The following is a 15,856-nucleotide window of genomic DNA, read 5'->3' on the forward strand; positions in this document are numbered from 1 at the left end:
GTTAAAATTGGGCTTAAGTCACGCATGACAGCTATGACTCAACAACAGTCACAGTGCCCCCAGATTGAAAGAGGATCTTTAGAAGTATGTTGCTTGGCTTACACAGTCCTTGACTCTTAAACTGTATTTTTAAATTGTTAGGGTTTGCAGATATCTGTGTTGCTGGTGACATTCCCCCAAAGCACATAAGCAGTTCAAATCTTATTTTACAGCTGAGAGTAAACTCTGATCCAGACATTTAAAGTAAGTAAGCATGGACCCAAACAGTAGGCTTTTGGTATGAGCCGTGCCAAATTTCATTACTGAGTGCGATCAGAAGTTGGTGTGACAGGAGTTAGTTAATTTAGATGTAGTTATGCTCATGATCATGCAGCAATTGTGTGTAAAACTAAAAAAGCTGTTACTGTAATATAGTTATTGTATTAGTATCCCTGGGAGAGTCTTAGATTTAAATCAGACCTGTGTATTAAATCATTAATTTGGTACTTGAAATACGCCTCCATGTCCTGCAGGTAATTTTAATGCTATTGCATCTGCTCTGTGCTTTAGACAATGTTTATACAATTTTCTTCCTTCTGAAGAGCTGTGTGCACTCTGCTGCTGTTTCTAATCTGCTGGCTGGAACATTTCACCTGAATACTGATAAGAGGTGACTGTCCTCTCTCAAAAGACAACCCCATAAGTCTTGAGTACAAGCAGCTAATTACAGCCCATGTTTATGCTTATTGTTTGGCAGCAACCTCTAGAGGCGGTAGTGATTATGACGGAAGCAATGGAGGAAGTCAGGGGATGTAGTATACAGAGCGACAAAGACTGCTGAGGAGGTTGGGGTTGATGGGCTGGTCAAACAAACACAGGACTTTGTCCCAGGAGACTGTTGTCATGTCCCATGTGAAACCAAAAGACAGTGATGTGATGTTATTTATGTCACATACATAATGCATGTCACAAACATGCGTAGTGCGAAGTGTCCTTATACAATTGTTTGTAAGATATCTTATGAAAATGCACATACAATTGTGCATATGATATCAAACAAATTAGCACCTCACAAATGGCATTGTCACAGTATTTAGGCCTACTTAATGTACAGTTACGTATTTTAGGTTTAAGAAAGTAAAGTTACTCAGGAAAGAAACATGGCAAGGATGCACCTTGAAACAAGTTCACTTGGCTTCACTTGGGACACCAACAGCAGTTTTCTTGGGGAAGGTCCCGTTTTGTTTGACCCTTCCACCACCCCAACTAGCCTTCTTATGTGTACTTTCGGTCTACTACTTCCTTACTTCCATCAGTGCATTGGTCACAAGAATGGAGCCTACCCAATTACGTGGGTTACACATGAATTACTGGCTCAGTTTTACAAACACAGAATATGATGTTGTCATCCAAAGTGCCATGGATTCTGCATGGCAGGGGCGTCCTCCTCCCTGATCCACGCTTGCGCCTGGCTGCGTACCTAAATGGGACAAGATGTTACAATCCTTGTTTATACCTTGAGAGATGTGGATGGGGATGATGATGTCATCACAGGTATGGGTGGTTGAAGGAGCTAAGGTTTCACTGGGGTCATCAGGTGGGCGCCCTCCTTCATAGGTATTTCATTGAATAGGCACACGACACCTCCAGAGGGTTCAACAGCAACAATTGGTGTCCCAGTTGGCCTCCCCTCTGCTTTAGCTCCTTCATCACACCCCTTGATGTTGACTTGCCCTTAGGTGTCATTTCAGGGCCCAGATATTGTCTTTCCTCCTGATCCAGAGCCACTGACTTGCCCTTTCAGCAGCACTGGACAAGGCTTTGATGGCTTGACGTTTGGCCTGGCCTCTGATTCCCATGTCCTTGAAGAGGCTGGCAGCTGACCTGCCTACGAAGCCTCTGCAGCCAACCTCAACAGGGCGAACTGTGGCTTTCCAGCCCCGTTTTTCAGTGTCAGCTGCCAGCTCAGTATACCGAAGCTTCTTGCGCTCGTAGGCCTCGCCCATAGTTTCCTCCCCGGGCACTGTGAGCTCTATGATGTAAACGCTTCGACTTGAAGGGGGCCAAAGTATATTATTTTGTGTGTTATATATGAATTGTGGTACATTGCTTTTTGTAGGTATACATACAAACAGTGCATGAGAACTGCTGGATGTAATGTACTTAACCAAAACCATGCTCTTTTTCTAAACCTTACCATTTTCTGTTGCCTAAACCTGACCACAACCATTTCACAACATTAACCATGTGTTTAAAACTTTGATGGTCATACATAAAGTTTTTGCGGTCATCCTCTTGGTAGGGGCACAAATTTAGGAAACACTCCTGTGAGTTGTGTTAGAGGGTTGGAACAATCTTTCTGTTTGTGCAGATTGGAAGACTTGTTAGATAAGAGAAAATATAAGATTTCAACGATATTTTCTTCTTGCAAGTTTTGCTTGTAATTTTCAACTTATTTTACACTTCAAGTCTGTTTTCTTTCATTTACGCACGTAACTACAGTGATTGTGTGTTGGGTTCTGAGTGCTGCCAGAATGCGGGTCATCTACAATCGCTACTGTTCCTGAATGCACCCTATGCTTTAGACACAGATGGTAAGCAGAGCAGCAGCTGCTGCTGCTGCTCTGCTTACATGCTGCTGATACAACCCCTGCTGTGTAGACAGCGTTATATTGTAAAAGCTAGGAAGTTATTACAGGATTTGTCAGATATTACCACCCCATTGTGGGAGTGATAGTCCACAAATTGCAAGGAAGGACCTACGGGGGAAAAGCTTGACCAGTCCTCTCTCATGTATCAGTCTCTTTTTTGGCACAGTGATGTCCCTGGAGGGAAGATGGCATATCTCTAGTTCTGCTGGACCAAGTGTGAAAAATGCTCTTTGAAGAGCCAAGATAACAGAGTTAAGCAGCAGTGCTTCACTCCTTCAATGCTATGCTGTATCAATGTGTTCAGAATCAAGGCTGGATAAGCCAGACTCATTCTTATGGTCTATTAATTGTTCTCTCATTTGTATGCAGCAAGGTTAGTTTCAGAGTCTGTATGCAAACCACGTTACTCCACATGTTTATGAAACTGATGTACCTCAGGTGTAGTTTCTCCCAAGAATAATTACAGAACATTGCAATACATAACATAATAATTTACTTGTAATACTGAACTTTTCATCATAATAAGCAGAGACATGGTCAGTGTGGAGGGACATGCCTGAGGCTATTTGCAAGTTGGGTGTGCAAGTAATTGAAATGCAAAACATTTTTAAAAAAAAAACTGTAAATAAAACCTTGAAATCTATTTCAAAACAGATAATAAGTGAAAATATATTCATTGGAGCCCCTTAAGAGATGTGGGTAAAAAATACATTAGTCATTACACACAGAAAATGATTTTTTAATGTTAGGTGTGGACAGGGACCTTTGGGCATTTCACAGTCGACAACCTTTTACATCATGCTCCTTCTGTTCTGCACATGTAAGACTTAAAAATAATTAATGTCCTATCATTAATTTTCCATGTAATACGCCTTTGAGTTCAGTTTGAAGGCTAGGTGCCAAAATGAATAACTGCACCTGCAGTCAGTTGTGGTGACTCTTTTTTAAAATGCATTAATTGATTAATTACATTAAAGTTTAGCCTCACTCTTTAATATCATCTAACTCTATGAGTTTTGAAGTTGAATTGAAATTTTTTCTCTTTGCATATTAGATGAACCAGAGGTGTTTTGATGTAGCGCACTGCAGCAGCTATCAATATTCCTGTTTTGAATTGTACAGAATAAAGGAGAGGGGGAAAAATCCCATGAAATTAAACACTGTTATCAATGTGTCACCCTCCCACTACCACCCCCATAGGCCTCTTGCTCTGTCCTCTGAGTGAATGCTAACCATGCTTAAGAGGCTGATGAAAGAAATAGATCACTTGCGTAGGTTGCAGTGGCCCAGATAAGGGCCTCACGTGGCTGCCATCCTACTGTAATTAACTATTGTCAAAGTGATTAATCATATGTCTATAGAGGTGGAGTGCAGGAGGCTACCAGAGACCTGTGAGGTGAAGTGAGGCTAAAATGTTTGAGAGGGAGAGGGAGTTTGGAATCTAATTATTTGTTGAAAAAAATTCTGCCTTAATACATATGCATTACTAAATGAAACATGAAATTCTGTATTTTACACCGACATGTCAGTGTCACTGGCATTCAAAACATGTCTGTAAAACGCACATACTTTGACTTGAGTACCTGAGTTACTAACACTCATGTCAGCCGCCACCACCAACACACACATTCATATGCGCATTCACACACCTGCTGTGCACCAGAATGGAGCCCCTGTAATGGTAGAGTACTTGAAAGGAGAAGCACACTTGTAATCCCAGCTTGAAGTTTGTTACTGCAAACTGGTTCCACTCCAGTTGCTGACTTTCTCTTACACCCCATTAAGCACAACAACGCAGCTGCAGATAGAATGCTGTAATGAGCTGTCTACTCGACTGTCCAGCAACACATAACTAAAAGTGCTAAGCATCTGGTGAAAGGTATACTTAAGACCAGAGAGGTGAGATGAAAAAAATATGACAGCTGTTTGATGTAATATTCATTTCATGAGGGATATCAGTTAACATGGTGCTCTTTTGGCCATGCTGGTGGAATAACCCTGGGGATGGCAATGTCGGTCTGTTGGTTAGTCAACCTGCCAATCAGCTGATGCAACAGTTATTGGATAGATTGACATTTCTTAAAGACATTTACGGTGTTAAGGATTAATCTTTGGGCAACCCCGGACCTTTCCTCTGGCAACACCAGCAGGTCAAAGATTTCACTTTTTCTGTGAATCTCAACATATGCTGGCACAAAATGCAGTGCAGACATTCATTTTTTTCCAGATGATATATCCTGCTATTTTTCCAGACTTTACTCTTGCACCTCCATGAGACAGGCATGTGTGGTTTTGAATGAAAAATCTTAACAACTATTGGCTGAATTGCCATTAAATTTGGAAAAGATGTTTTATACTGCTAATCTGCTTGACTTTTCATCTAATGTCAATGATTCATCTGAAGGTTGTACCTGCTAAACATCAGCATGTTAGCATTGTCAAGTGGTGCCCCCAGAAATGTTTCACAGGGGTGTCCAGATGGGGCCATTGAAACTCTCAGGGTTGCACACCAAAACCAAAAGCCATAACTGAGGAATCACAGAGATTGGCTGATGCTGTTGAAGTACTGGTTGAAAACTATGTCAACGTGAGAGAGACGTACTGATATACTTTGTTTTTTATTTTATTTTTAGGGTTATTGTTACTAATTGCCTGATGTGCATAGACTAATAACAGTAATACTAAAGAATATTTATTCACATGTGCACATAAGTATGAGAGATGTGAAGTGATGTCCTCCATTCAAGGAGGGTGGTAAAGTCGCAGTAGATTATGGATCCCCCCTGTGGAGTCTAGATGCTGGTGTTGGTAATGGTGGTGATGAGACGAGATGAAGATGGAGCCAAGGTCTGGATGTAAAGAGGAATGGGCTTTTGATGAGCTTGTCCTGGGCTCTGGATAAGGTAACTGGAGGTGAATGGGGCGAAGGAGGGCGCGACGATTACACCTAAAATGACAGCTGACAGCAGCAACATGAATAGCTGAATGAGATTGTGGCAAAGTTTGACTGACTAACAGGGAGAGGGAACACCCACAGTCAGCTGATTAGTGGAAGTAGTGGGAGTGGGATAGAGAGAGAATTGTGAATGGATAGCCTAAAGAAAGTCTTCCTGAATGAACTTAGGCTGATCTCCATGAGTTCTAAAACAACCCTGTTTTAATATGTTTTGTATCTTTACATGTTAGGCAATTCATTGTTCTTCACATAGGATGGTTGTCCATGTCCTTTATTTTGAAGGAGTCCATTGATTGTCAGGAGCAAATAATTTATTGGGAGCAAGCCTTCTCAAGTTTAGGGAATCCTCATGGGTACCCATTAAACCCATTTTCATTCAGATATCTTGAGGTTAGAGTTCAAGGGACCCCTTTGAATTCGCCATGCCCATTGCGCCCTCACCAAAATTTAGCCTTAATTTGGAGTGGTATTTATCCCTCTTCCCAACAAGTTATGCCAACATGGTTGGTGCCAATGGATGCTTTAGGTCATCTAGTTTCACAAGTTACACGTACCTTTGCACTAGCTCAAATCAGTGTGTCACAGCCTCTTAAAGACAAGAAATTCATCTCCAGTTATTTGTCAAGGTGCCACTGGCATTGTCATTGTGAACGTGTAAGCGCACAGTGTGCATGTTAGTAGTGTATTTAACTCAAAGAGAAGCTGTGCCCAAGTACAGCCTGACAGAGCTGCTAGCATGGCTGCAGAGTGTTTGTCTTGTTTCTAGCTGTCTCTGCTCTTTTTTACAGGACAGGTTCACAATGTTTTAAGTCAGTCTTATAAAACAGGCAAGGACCCATGTGAACTAGAGTGCAGCTCAGGCCATATATTTTTGTCCAAATCCAGCCCGAGTCAGAGAGAGTCGTAACCAAGCCCAATCTAGACCTGACAGGCATTCTGTTTTCTATGTCCGAACCCAACTGAAGCCTGACACAGTTAATTTAAAGGTATATTATGCAGGATTTTCCTAAAAATCAATGTATGGACTCAATCATCACTTAGGAGCCAGTAGAAGTGTGTGTCTTTGCCCTCTGCCTCTGTCTAATTTTCTGTGTTCATGACATTCATGGGCGTGTACCCCCACAGCACTCAGGTGAGGTTGGGGCTTTGTAAAAAGGTAACAACCAGGTGCTAGCCCATAAGCAGCAGGGATCCAAGAGACACAACACTGAAAAAACACAAATATAGCCAAGAGAAATACAAAATGAGAGTGAATCCGAGGTTGACTTTTACTTTCAGTTATGCTGATGAACGTTTTTTCAAACAGTAACCAACCATCCTGCACAGTATACCTTTACGCCGAAGCACTGAATATTTACCACCTGTAATAACTTATGTGTTGTTTTCATGCGTTGTTACATAAATAAAAAAAAACAGCACTGAACAAGAAGTTACCCATTACAGACAGCAGTTCCATCTTTGCTTCAAGTTCACTACAAAGAACTTGAAGCACCATGTCAAGTAGACCAAACCTGAACGAGCCCAGCATGGCCCATTGGGTATCTACACTTTAATATGAACACAGAAACAGGTTTTGTTAAATGATCCACAGTTCTCATTCCCTACAAAAATGTTTTTCCAAGTTCATCTGAGGTTAATATTAGGCTTCAGCTTTCTGAGCTTGTCAAGTCATGCGGATATCTTCCAAGGTTACCATCCTTGTAGTATGAAATTCCCTCTGTGTTTCCCCTGAGAATGATTTCTTGTTGAGCTGCAGTGAAGGAATAGAAACAAAAAAAGACAGTTTTTATTGAAAACACTAACTTTGGAAGAAACCCAGTTAATCTGATTAACTCGGGCTGCTAAAGCCTTATATTAACTTCAGATGAACTTTGGATTACATTTTTGTATTGAACAAGGGCTGTGGATTCTGAAAAATCATGAAACCATATCCTGTGAGTGATGCGTACAGAGAACATTAGAGCTACAGCTTTCAGTCTGAAAGCTTCATAAGTATTATACCCACACATCACAGGGAAATAGAGGAAATGAGTATGAATGGGCTTTGACAATGATGGATGGAAACACCAGGAGAAACACACTTGGGAGATTCATAAAGGCAAAGTGAACCTGCATCCTGAAAATTCATATTTTATATGTATTTGTTTTGTTATCCTGAGACACAAGTCTGTGAGAATGAAAAGCAGAAAATATAACTTGATTAAAGAAGGGACAGACCATTTTTGGAGGCCTGCAAACACACGATATAGCCGTTACATAATGAGACTGTCTTTTCAATGCCAAGGAAGAAAGAAAATGTATAAATTCTATCAAGAGACCTGAAGAGAAAAAGGAAGATGTAGAAAAGTAGATGAAGGCATAGAGGTGAAAGAAATAATGTTGCACTTGTGGAAATACTGTCACTAGTGGGTTTTCATATAACTCCGGTTGGATTTTTTTTCCTAAGCCTTTTACGTCTGTCATCATTTCTCTAAGCATTTCAAAAGAGGCCTGAAGAATAACCAGTGGTTTGGTGCTGAGAGTGAGCACTAGTGAAGGGCCAGAGGAGAACAAAGAACCCACTGCCAATTTGAATATAATATCACACCTATTCAGAGAGTTAATGTGGTGTCTCAGATGTCAGGCCGCTCTCTTTCTCTCTTATTCTGTTCTCTTCGTTTCCTCATTTATCCCTCTCCATCCCTCTCTCTCTCTCTTACTCTCATCCTTTCCTTTCTCCTTGCTTTGTGCCGAGGATCAGCCCTTACTCGGGGGGCTTTGATGAAATCCTTTCAAGGCAGAATGTGATGGTCTGAAATGTCATTCTCCGATCAGATGTCTCTTAAACAAGGCCCGTCATATCATTCGGTACGCTCGACTTCATTAGTTTTTTGTTCGTTTTTCCCGTCAGCTTTCACAAACACAATCGCTCAATGAAATCACTTGTGGCTTCCTGGTTTTTTCTCCCACTTATGTTTTACAAAGAAAATTATACAGTGCTTTGGAGAGAAAGCAGTGTTGTTCCTCAAGTGGTAATTTTGGTGAGTTCTATCACACTGAGTTTCATGGATAGTCCAAGAGTTCACCAAAGATCACATTTGTTTTCACTGGAGTGAATTTTGGCCGGACAAAGGTTATGCTGCCTTTAGTGAGTCACTCAGCAGGAACAGTAGTACCGGTGCAGACTTTGTTAAAACTTTTTCTTCTGTACTTACTACATGCAACAGTAAACCCTGCAGAGGGGCTGAATTCTATAGTAGTATCAGTGCTGAGATATGAATAAGAAGGTTTCAGCAATGCTAAGGGCATCGCTGTAGGGATGACAATGGCAGTTGGTCCACTGCGACTATTACATGGATTTCCATTAAAAGTTTTATACATAACTCCTGGTCCCTAGAGGGAAAAAATATGAGCCCCTGGGCTTTTCCTCCAGCGCCACAAAGAGGTTAACATTTTTGGTACTCTGTAAAAAGTCTCAGAAACTATTGAATGGTTTGCCATGAAATTTGATTTATAAATTAATGTAAATTCTTCATGTGAATTCTAGCGATCCCTCAACGTATTAGCATGCTTATATTAGTGTTTAGCTCAATGCAACACTGTGCTTCAGTACAGCCTTCAATGAGGCTCTCGTCCTTGTTCTAATGTTGATATTTAAGTAAATCAGTCTGACAAACATGCAAAACATATATAAAGTAATCAAACTGATGTTTAATGTGTTTAACTATGAGGCTATACATCCAACAAAACTCTTCATGCATGTACAACAAGCAGTTCAACAACTAATTTTTGATAGATTTCCGTTACAACTTGCTTCAAACCAAAATGACCATAATCACAATTTGGTTGATTATCAAATGATAATGTTGATTCCTGTTGGAGTAGTAACAAGGGAGGAATGATGGGAGCCACTTAGCTGAAAAACGTGAGAGTGGAATGTATCCTCATGCAACAGTTTGTGTGTTACCCTAGGAAAAGCAAACACAATGGTTCGTATGATATCCTACGAATTAGCACCCTACAAATGATGTTACGTACTTAATATAAAGTTATGTTATTAACGTAAAGTTATGGAGGTTGGGTTAAGGCAGTATGCAAGTTACTGTGGTTGGGTTTAAGAAAAGAAACATGGTCATGATGTACTTTAAAATGACTCAAAGCTCATTTAAAGTTCACACGGTTTTGGACACCAGTCTCGTGTGGGAAAGTCCTGTGTTTTGTGATCAATCCATCACCCCAACCTACCTCCTTATGAGGACTGCTTCCTTTTTTGCTTCGGCCAGCGCATTCGTCATATGATTGCAGCCTTTCAAAATAGGAATAATAGGAAATCCGCAAACAGTTTATGAGAGCAAGTACAGAATGGAAAGATACAAAATAGATTCATATAGAGGGAATATTACTGTGGGCCACCAAAGCATTACAATTATTGGCATTCATTTGATTTGTCTACTTAAGCTCAGGGGAGAAATGGCTAAAAGTAACTTTTTCCATTGACTATAACACTATTGCTGCTCACTAAAGTTTAATCAAGTGTTTCCAGACAAATTAACAAGGAGCTGAAAAATGAAAGGGCTGACTGAGAGGAGTATCTCAATCAACACTATGCCAGTAGAAGTTTTCTGACACCTGGAGGGAAAATTCCCCGACGCTGTAACTCTGTATCTCCAGTGAATTTGAACATCTTCTCTTGGCCAGGTACTGCCAGGGAGTTTATAATTGAGTTGAGACTCAGGAAATACTCATTAAGACGTTGTCAGTCGCCAGAGGAGGCCACGCTCAATGTGTTTAGACACCACTGAGACTGCAGGTATTCCAGAGCCCTTCTCTTCTCCAGCTGGAGGGCAAAAGTGTACGTCTGTGTGCAGGCGCGTGCGTGTGTTTTAGAGTCAGCGTGTGTGCGTGCATTCACGCGTGGTTGTGTGCATGGGTTTAATAAACTCACAGGTCCATGGAGCACCATCTGCCTGCACAATGTTTGATGGAGCAGGAGCTGGTTGTGAGGGACGCCCCTGTCACCCACTATGTGTGACAAACTATTGATAGAAACACCTGTTTATTGTCTCGCTCTTTCCACAATCTCCCCTGGAGCAGCTGCTTGAAAGGATGGAGTTTACGACAGGAGGTGGCACGCCTCTCGGCTGGTCATTCCCACTGTATATAAAGTGGTCTGTAAATAAAAACAGACAGTTAAAAGAGCATCCAAATTGTTCCCCCTTTGAGTCCATTTGGTGTTTAAGGGATTTTATGTATCGATGCAAGTCACCTACCATGCTAGGTCCTCTGTAAATGATGAAAGGACCTCATCCATTTTCCATTCAAAGGTACACTCTTGAGCTTTTTGGTTTTAAAAATAAAAAAATTGGTCTGTACAGTCAAGATTTTTACCCCAAACCTTCCATACATCATGCCGCTCCTGACCTCAATATGTCATTTCAGTGAATAGTTTATCACTGCGTCTAAGTTTTAGGTGATGTGATAATTAAAACGAGCCTCAAGGTGTCTAACCATTGATCGCTTGATCTCCCCCTGCCTGCCTCAGATGAAATTGATTAGAGCACTATCTATGATGAGGGAAAAGTAGAGCGCACACATGCACGCTGACAGCCGCCGCCGCTGCTGCTCAGGTTGACACCGAGCAGAGCGGGGGATTTGTGTACAACGTGAGGGGATGTTGGGTCACAGCTCTTTGTCGGTAAACAATATCATCAAAAATAATCAGGTTGACTGTCTGCGAGTGTAAAGATCAGGGACGTGATGAGGCAGAGAAAACGATGTAAACACAGTGGTGGGTTTAGGGTAGTCAGAGTGTGTGTAATAAATGTAAATGCAATTTAAGGGGATGAATATGCATAACAATTACAAACTGGCTGTTATTCATGCCAACCACGAGCTGGCATGAATGAAAGCATAAAAATAAACATAAAATCACATCACTAGTACTATTTCACTACTATTGCTGCTGCTTAAATACAACCGTGTAATGTTGTGAAAATTACGCGAAATTGAAATGAATCTTTCACTAGCTAACAAAACATTTTTACAAGGAGGATGAACAGTTGTCTAATGTAACTGCACTGTAAAAGAGGCTCAGCTGGAGCAGTACCTTAGTGGCCATCAGCTGGCCCATAAATGCCCTCCTACAGGCGGTTTAGTTAGTGTGTTACACAGAGGCCTCATGAAAAGCCTGTCTGACAAACAAAACAAGGAGAACCAAGAGCAAAACTGATGGAATAGCTGTCATTATCTGTTCCATAAAATAAGATTTTTGGGTGATTTCTTTTTAAATTTAAAACATCAAACGGCACTGTTTTGTGTGTGTATTCCACTGTGTTACTGTGCATCTTGCTCCTCCGTGTTTTGTACCGGGGGTTGAGCATACATGCACTCAGAGGTGAATCTACAGTGCAGGAGAGAGCTCCAGCAGCATTTTCAGTGAGACAGATGGATGAAGTTTATTAAGCATGTGACAGTTAACACCCCCAGTAGGGAGAAAAACACTGCAGCGGATAAATAAATGTTGGCTTTACCAGCCCCTACCTCCTGTTATTTATACATCAGAGTCAACATTTCTATTAGGCATGAATTATGGCAACAAATGATTATCCCTGCTATGAACATTATGAAAGCCTCACTGTATATGTATGAGCTATATTTCTTCAGTTGTTATATAGATTACAGAGGCTGCCAGGCCAGTAACTGAATTACATATCTAATTTGGGGGTTTGTGCTTCAGGAGAGTTACTCTGTAATCAAGGAGGGATCCCTCTCCCTGGCTTGTGTAGCAATGTAGAATCATCAGACTTAATTTGTGTTGTAAGTGTGAATGACACGGGTTCAGTTTTTTTTTTTTAATCCTCACTCCTTCATCTCCAACATCAAATCAACAACAAAACTAACTAAAAAAACGTGTGAAGATTCTGAAAGCTTTTAAAGGCCACAAAATCTCTAAATCCCTGAACGATCGCTCTGATTTTACAGATTGCGCAGAGGAAAATAGTTTGTCTTTTCAGGCAGGGCCCAGAACTCTTGATCTTCGATGCCCCAAAGCATTGTGGAAAATGTGTGTAAAAACCAGCTCTGAGCCACTGGGGAATCTTTAAAATGGAAGAGCGTAAACCGTGCATAGTATGCTTATACTTTGATCCCATACTGCATAGCTTTAGGGACCATTTTTCCTCTCTCTTTTACCGCCCTATCAGTTCTTACATGTATGAATATCAAAATGTGGATTCCTGACCCTTCCCTAGAGATGTCACGAGTGTTTACTGGAGCTTTTAACACTGGTACGTGAGCATGAGGGTGCATTTTTATACTATGATGATTTTTTTCCAGCCATTATCCAGTCGATTTGATGGTAGATCCGAGCCTCTCGTGGACTATTAGAAGAGCTTTCAAGCTTTGTCAGAGGGTCTTACAGCAATGTAGAACATGGCGATAAGCGTTAGCTTTTGCTTTAGGTGGATTAATTTAATCACTCACATGGCTAATCATTCATCTAGTAATGATTTTTAATGATTCGGCTCTCAAAAAGATTATCTGAAGATTATCACCACACACAAAGTGTGTGCATGTGTGTATGAATGAGTCCCCCCTGATGCAGAAGCTATTACTGTATGACCTTGATTTTGTCTTTCATCTTTCTAAAATATTGTACTTGCACTTCCTTTGTGCTTGTAACTTTTTTTTCTGCTGTTTTCTCCCTGCTGGCCTTCCTATAAAGTATTACTTTCTCCATTAATCTCCTTGTTTCTTTCTGTCCAGATTTTACAGCACTGTTCTTTCTTTCTTTAGGCCATAAATATATATTTCGGTCCTGTGTTCACACTGTATATTTCATCCTTTTAACTCTGACTTGCTGTGTGTTTATTCCCCAGACACTGCCGACCACAACATACGAGTTAGAGATTGTGGCCAAGGACATGGCAGGAAGTGAGGTGGGCCTAACAGGAACAGCCACAGCTACCATTACCATCACAGACAAGAACGACCATGCCCCTGAGTTCACACATCCGCTGGTGAGAAATAGCCCTTTTCTCTCTCTCTCTCTCTCTCTCTCTCTCTCTCTCTCTCTCTCTCTCTCTCTCTCTCTCTCTCGCTACTTCTTTTGAATGGTGATTTTTTTTTTTTTATATCCCCCTGTTGCTTGCATGTAGCTTCTTCAGACATTATGTGAGAAAATGTGTTTGTTTACCCCTCCAGGGAGGTCAGAGGTTGGGGTCAGTTGGAGCTGATAGATATGCTACATTTCCTCAAGGACACAGGTCACATCAACAGGGCAGACACTTCCCAATAGCAAGCATGAACCAAGGTCTCCTGGTTAAGAAAGGGCACTCTAACTAATTTGCTGGATTACTGAGGCATATTGTAAGCCCTGTGGAAACATTTTAATCGCAGATGCAGTCAGGTCTACTTTAATTTGTGGGGCCAGAGGCTGGAGTTGAACCTGCAGCTGCTGCAGTAGGGACACCACATTTGCACATGGGATGCCCATTCTACCCACTGAGCCACTGGGTGCCCCCCCCCCAAACATTTTCTATAAATCTTTACCCTTGCCTTTAACTTGAGGGAGCGATTGCCCCTTCCCTACTCCACGCCGCCCTTGCTCGGGCCACATCCATCTTTGAACTCGGCCTTCATTTCTATCTTAAATACACCTGTAAAGTTTCATGACTGCATCTTGCAAGGTTGTGACGCTGATGCAGTGACAAAATCTGTTCACAGACAGACAAACAGACATATAAACCCCAAGCACAGTACTCAAAACAGCCTCTGTGGTAGTTCCAGCTACAATGGGTGCCAGCAGCGGTGCCGTATGAGGGAGAAAAGTTGATTCTAAAGGAACAATAGAACATTAACTAATTATTCATTCATCTGTCATAATTAATAGAAGAGTTTATTTACAATGTACTGATAAAACTTATGGTGTATTTATCTTTTCTTGTTTTTGGCAAAAATTAAACATCCAGAGAGCCTATATACCCCCCCTCCACCACCTTTTTACTTTACATGGTTGAGTCCTGCCCCCAGACCCAGCCAAATACAGGCACAAACACTATAGCTGGCAGAGTGAAGTGAGGAGTGTCAGTGGTGCTGAGCCTCATGCCTCATGTTGCCTCTGGCCACTGGGACCACATTCTGTGAAGTTGAGGTGAAAACAGTACCAGCCATTGAAGTGTCATTAGGGCTGGTACTTAATCCTCAACAGCACCAAGATCACAGAAAACACATACATGCTGCTCCTCAGGAATATCTCTATAGCTGTCATCTCGATTACCCAGTGGTAAGGTACCAGTTCTGAACTGAGCATAAAGGGGCTCTGTGCCCTCTCTGTATGTTAAGTTGTACGTCCATGTAGTAATATCCTTTGATTTGGACATATATTTTTAACTTTGACTTACTCCAAATCTCATTCTTCCATTGTTCTTTACAAATCTTGAATAATTTAGTTTGATTAATATTCCTGAAATAAATGCAAATCTAAAAACAATATTGTAAAAACCTCTCTTGACCGAGGGTAACTGTGTGCTATGTGCCAGATAAAGATGTTTTGGGTCAGCCTTTCCTCCTGCAGCTGAACCACAGCCAAACTATTTTACATTTCTGCTTTGCAAGACATTGCACCCGTCTAATGTCCCCTTCATTGGTGTGTACTAATGCCACCAGTTCAACAGCACAGTCATGTCATGCCAATCCACGTAATACCAATCTGTTGGGAGTGTTAAGAGTCACTGACAGTAGCTAATCGCCAGTCAAAACAACAGCAAAGTAGATGCAGTTGGTGCTAATTAGTGAGTAAAGGCAGTATATCTGTTAAAAAATTAAAGTCATAGTGACTGATTGGTGGGTATGAAATAACTTTGAAGTCATATAGAAGGGATTAGTGCAGTGGACATCAGGTAAACATGGAGGAAGTGTTAAGATGGCACTACCAGGAAACAATACTAGGAGCAAATTGAAATGGGAGCAGTCAGTCACCTGCACCACACGCAGTTACCCCCCCCCCCCCCCCAAACGTACTGCCGCCTACACATTTCATGTACATGTGTTTTCACCCACTCAAGGACTTATCTAATACAGTGTGACCTTTCGTTTCCTCATATACAGTGGTGTGAAAAAGTGTTTGCCCCCTTCCTGATTTCTTACTTTTTTGCATGTTTTCCACACTTAAATGTTTCAGATCATCAAACAAATTTAAACATTAGTCAAAGATAACACAAGTAAACACAAAGTGCAGTTTTTAAATGAAGGGTTTTATTAATGAGGAAGAAAAAAATCCAAAGCTACATGG

The 15,856-nt window shown here is 41.2% G+C and overlaps 1 protein-coding gene across 1 annotated transcript in view; it reads left to right on the top strand.

The window, feature by feature from the left end:
• Positions 1 to 15,856, top strand: part of cdh13 (cadherin 13, H-cadherin (heart)) — a 456,544-nt gene that overhangs the window by 336,257 nt on the left and 104,431 nt on the right. The window contains exon 9 of the mRNA XM_050074237.1: positions 13,443 to 13,583. Coding sequence (XP_049930194.1) covers positions 13,443 to 13,583 — 141 coding nt within the window. The remainder of the gene's footprint in view (positions 1 to 13,442; positions 13,584 to 15,856) is intronic.

Source organism: Epinephelus moara, chromosome 20, assembly GCF_006386435.1.
Source record: "Epinephelus moara isolate mb chromosome 20, YSFRI_EMoa_1.0, whole genome shotgun sequence".
NCBI lineage: Eukaryota > Metazoa > Chordata > Actinopteri > Perciformes > Serranidae > Epinephelus > Epinephelus moara.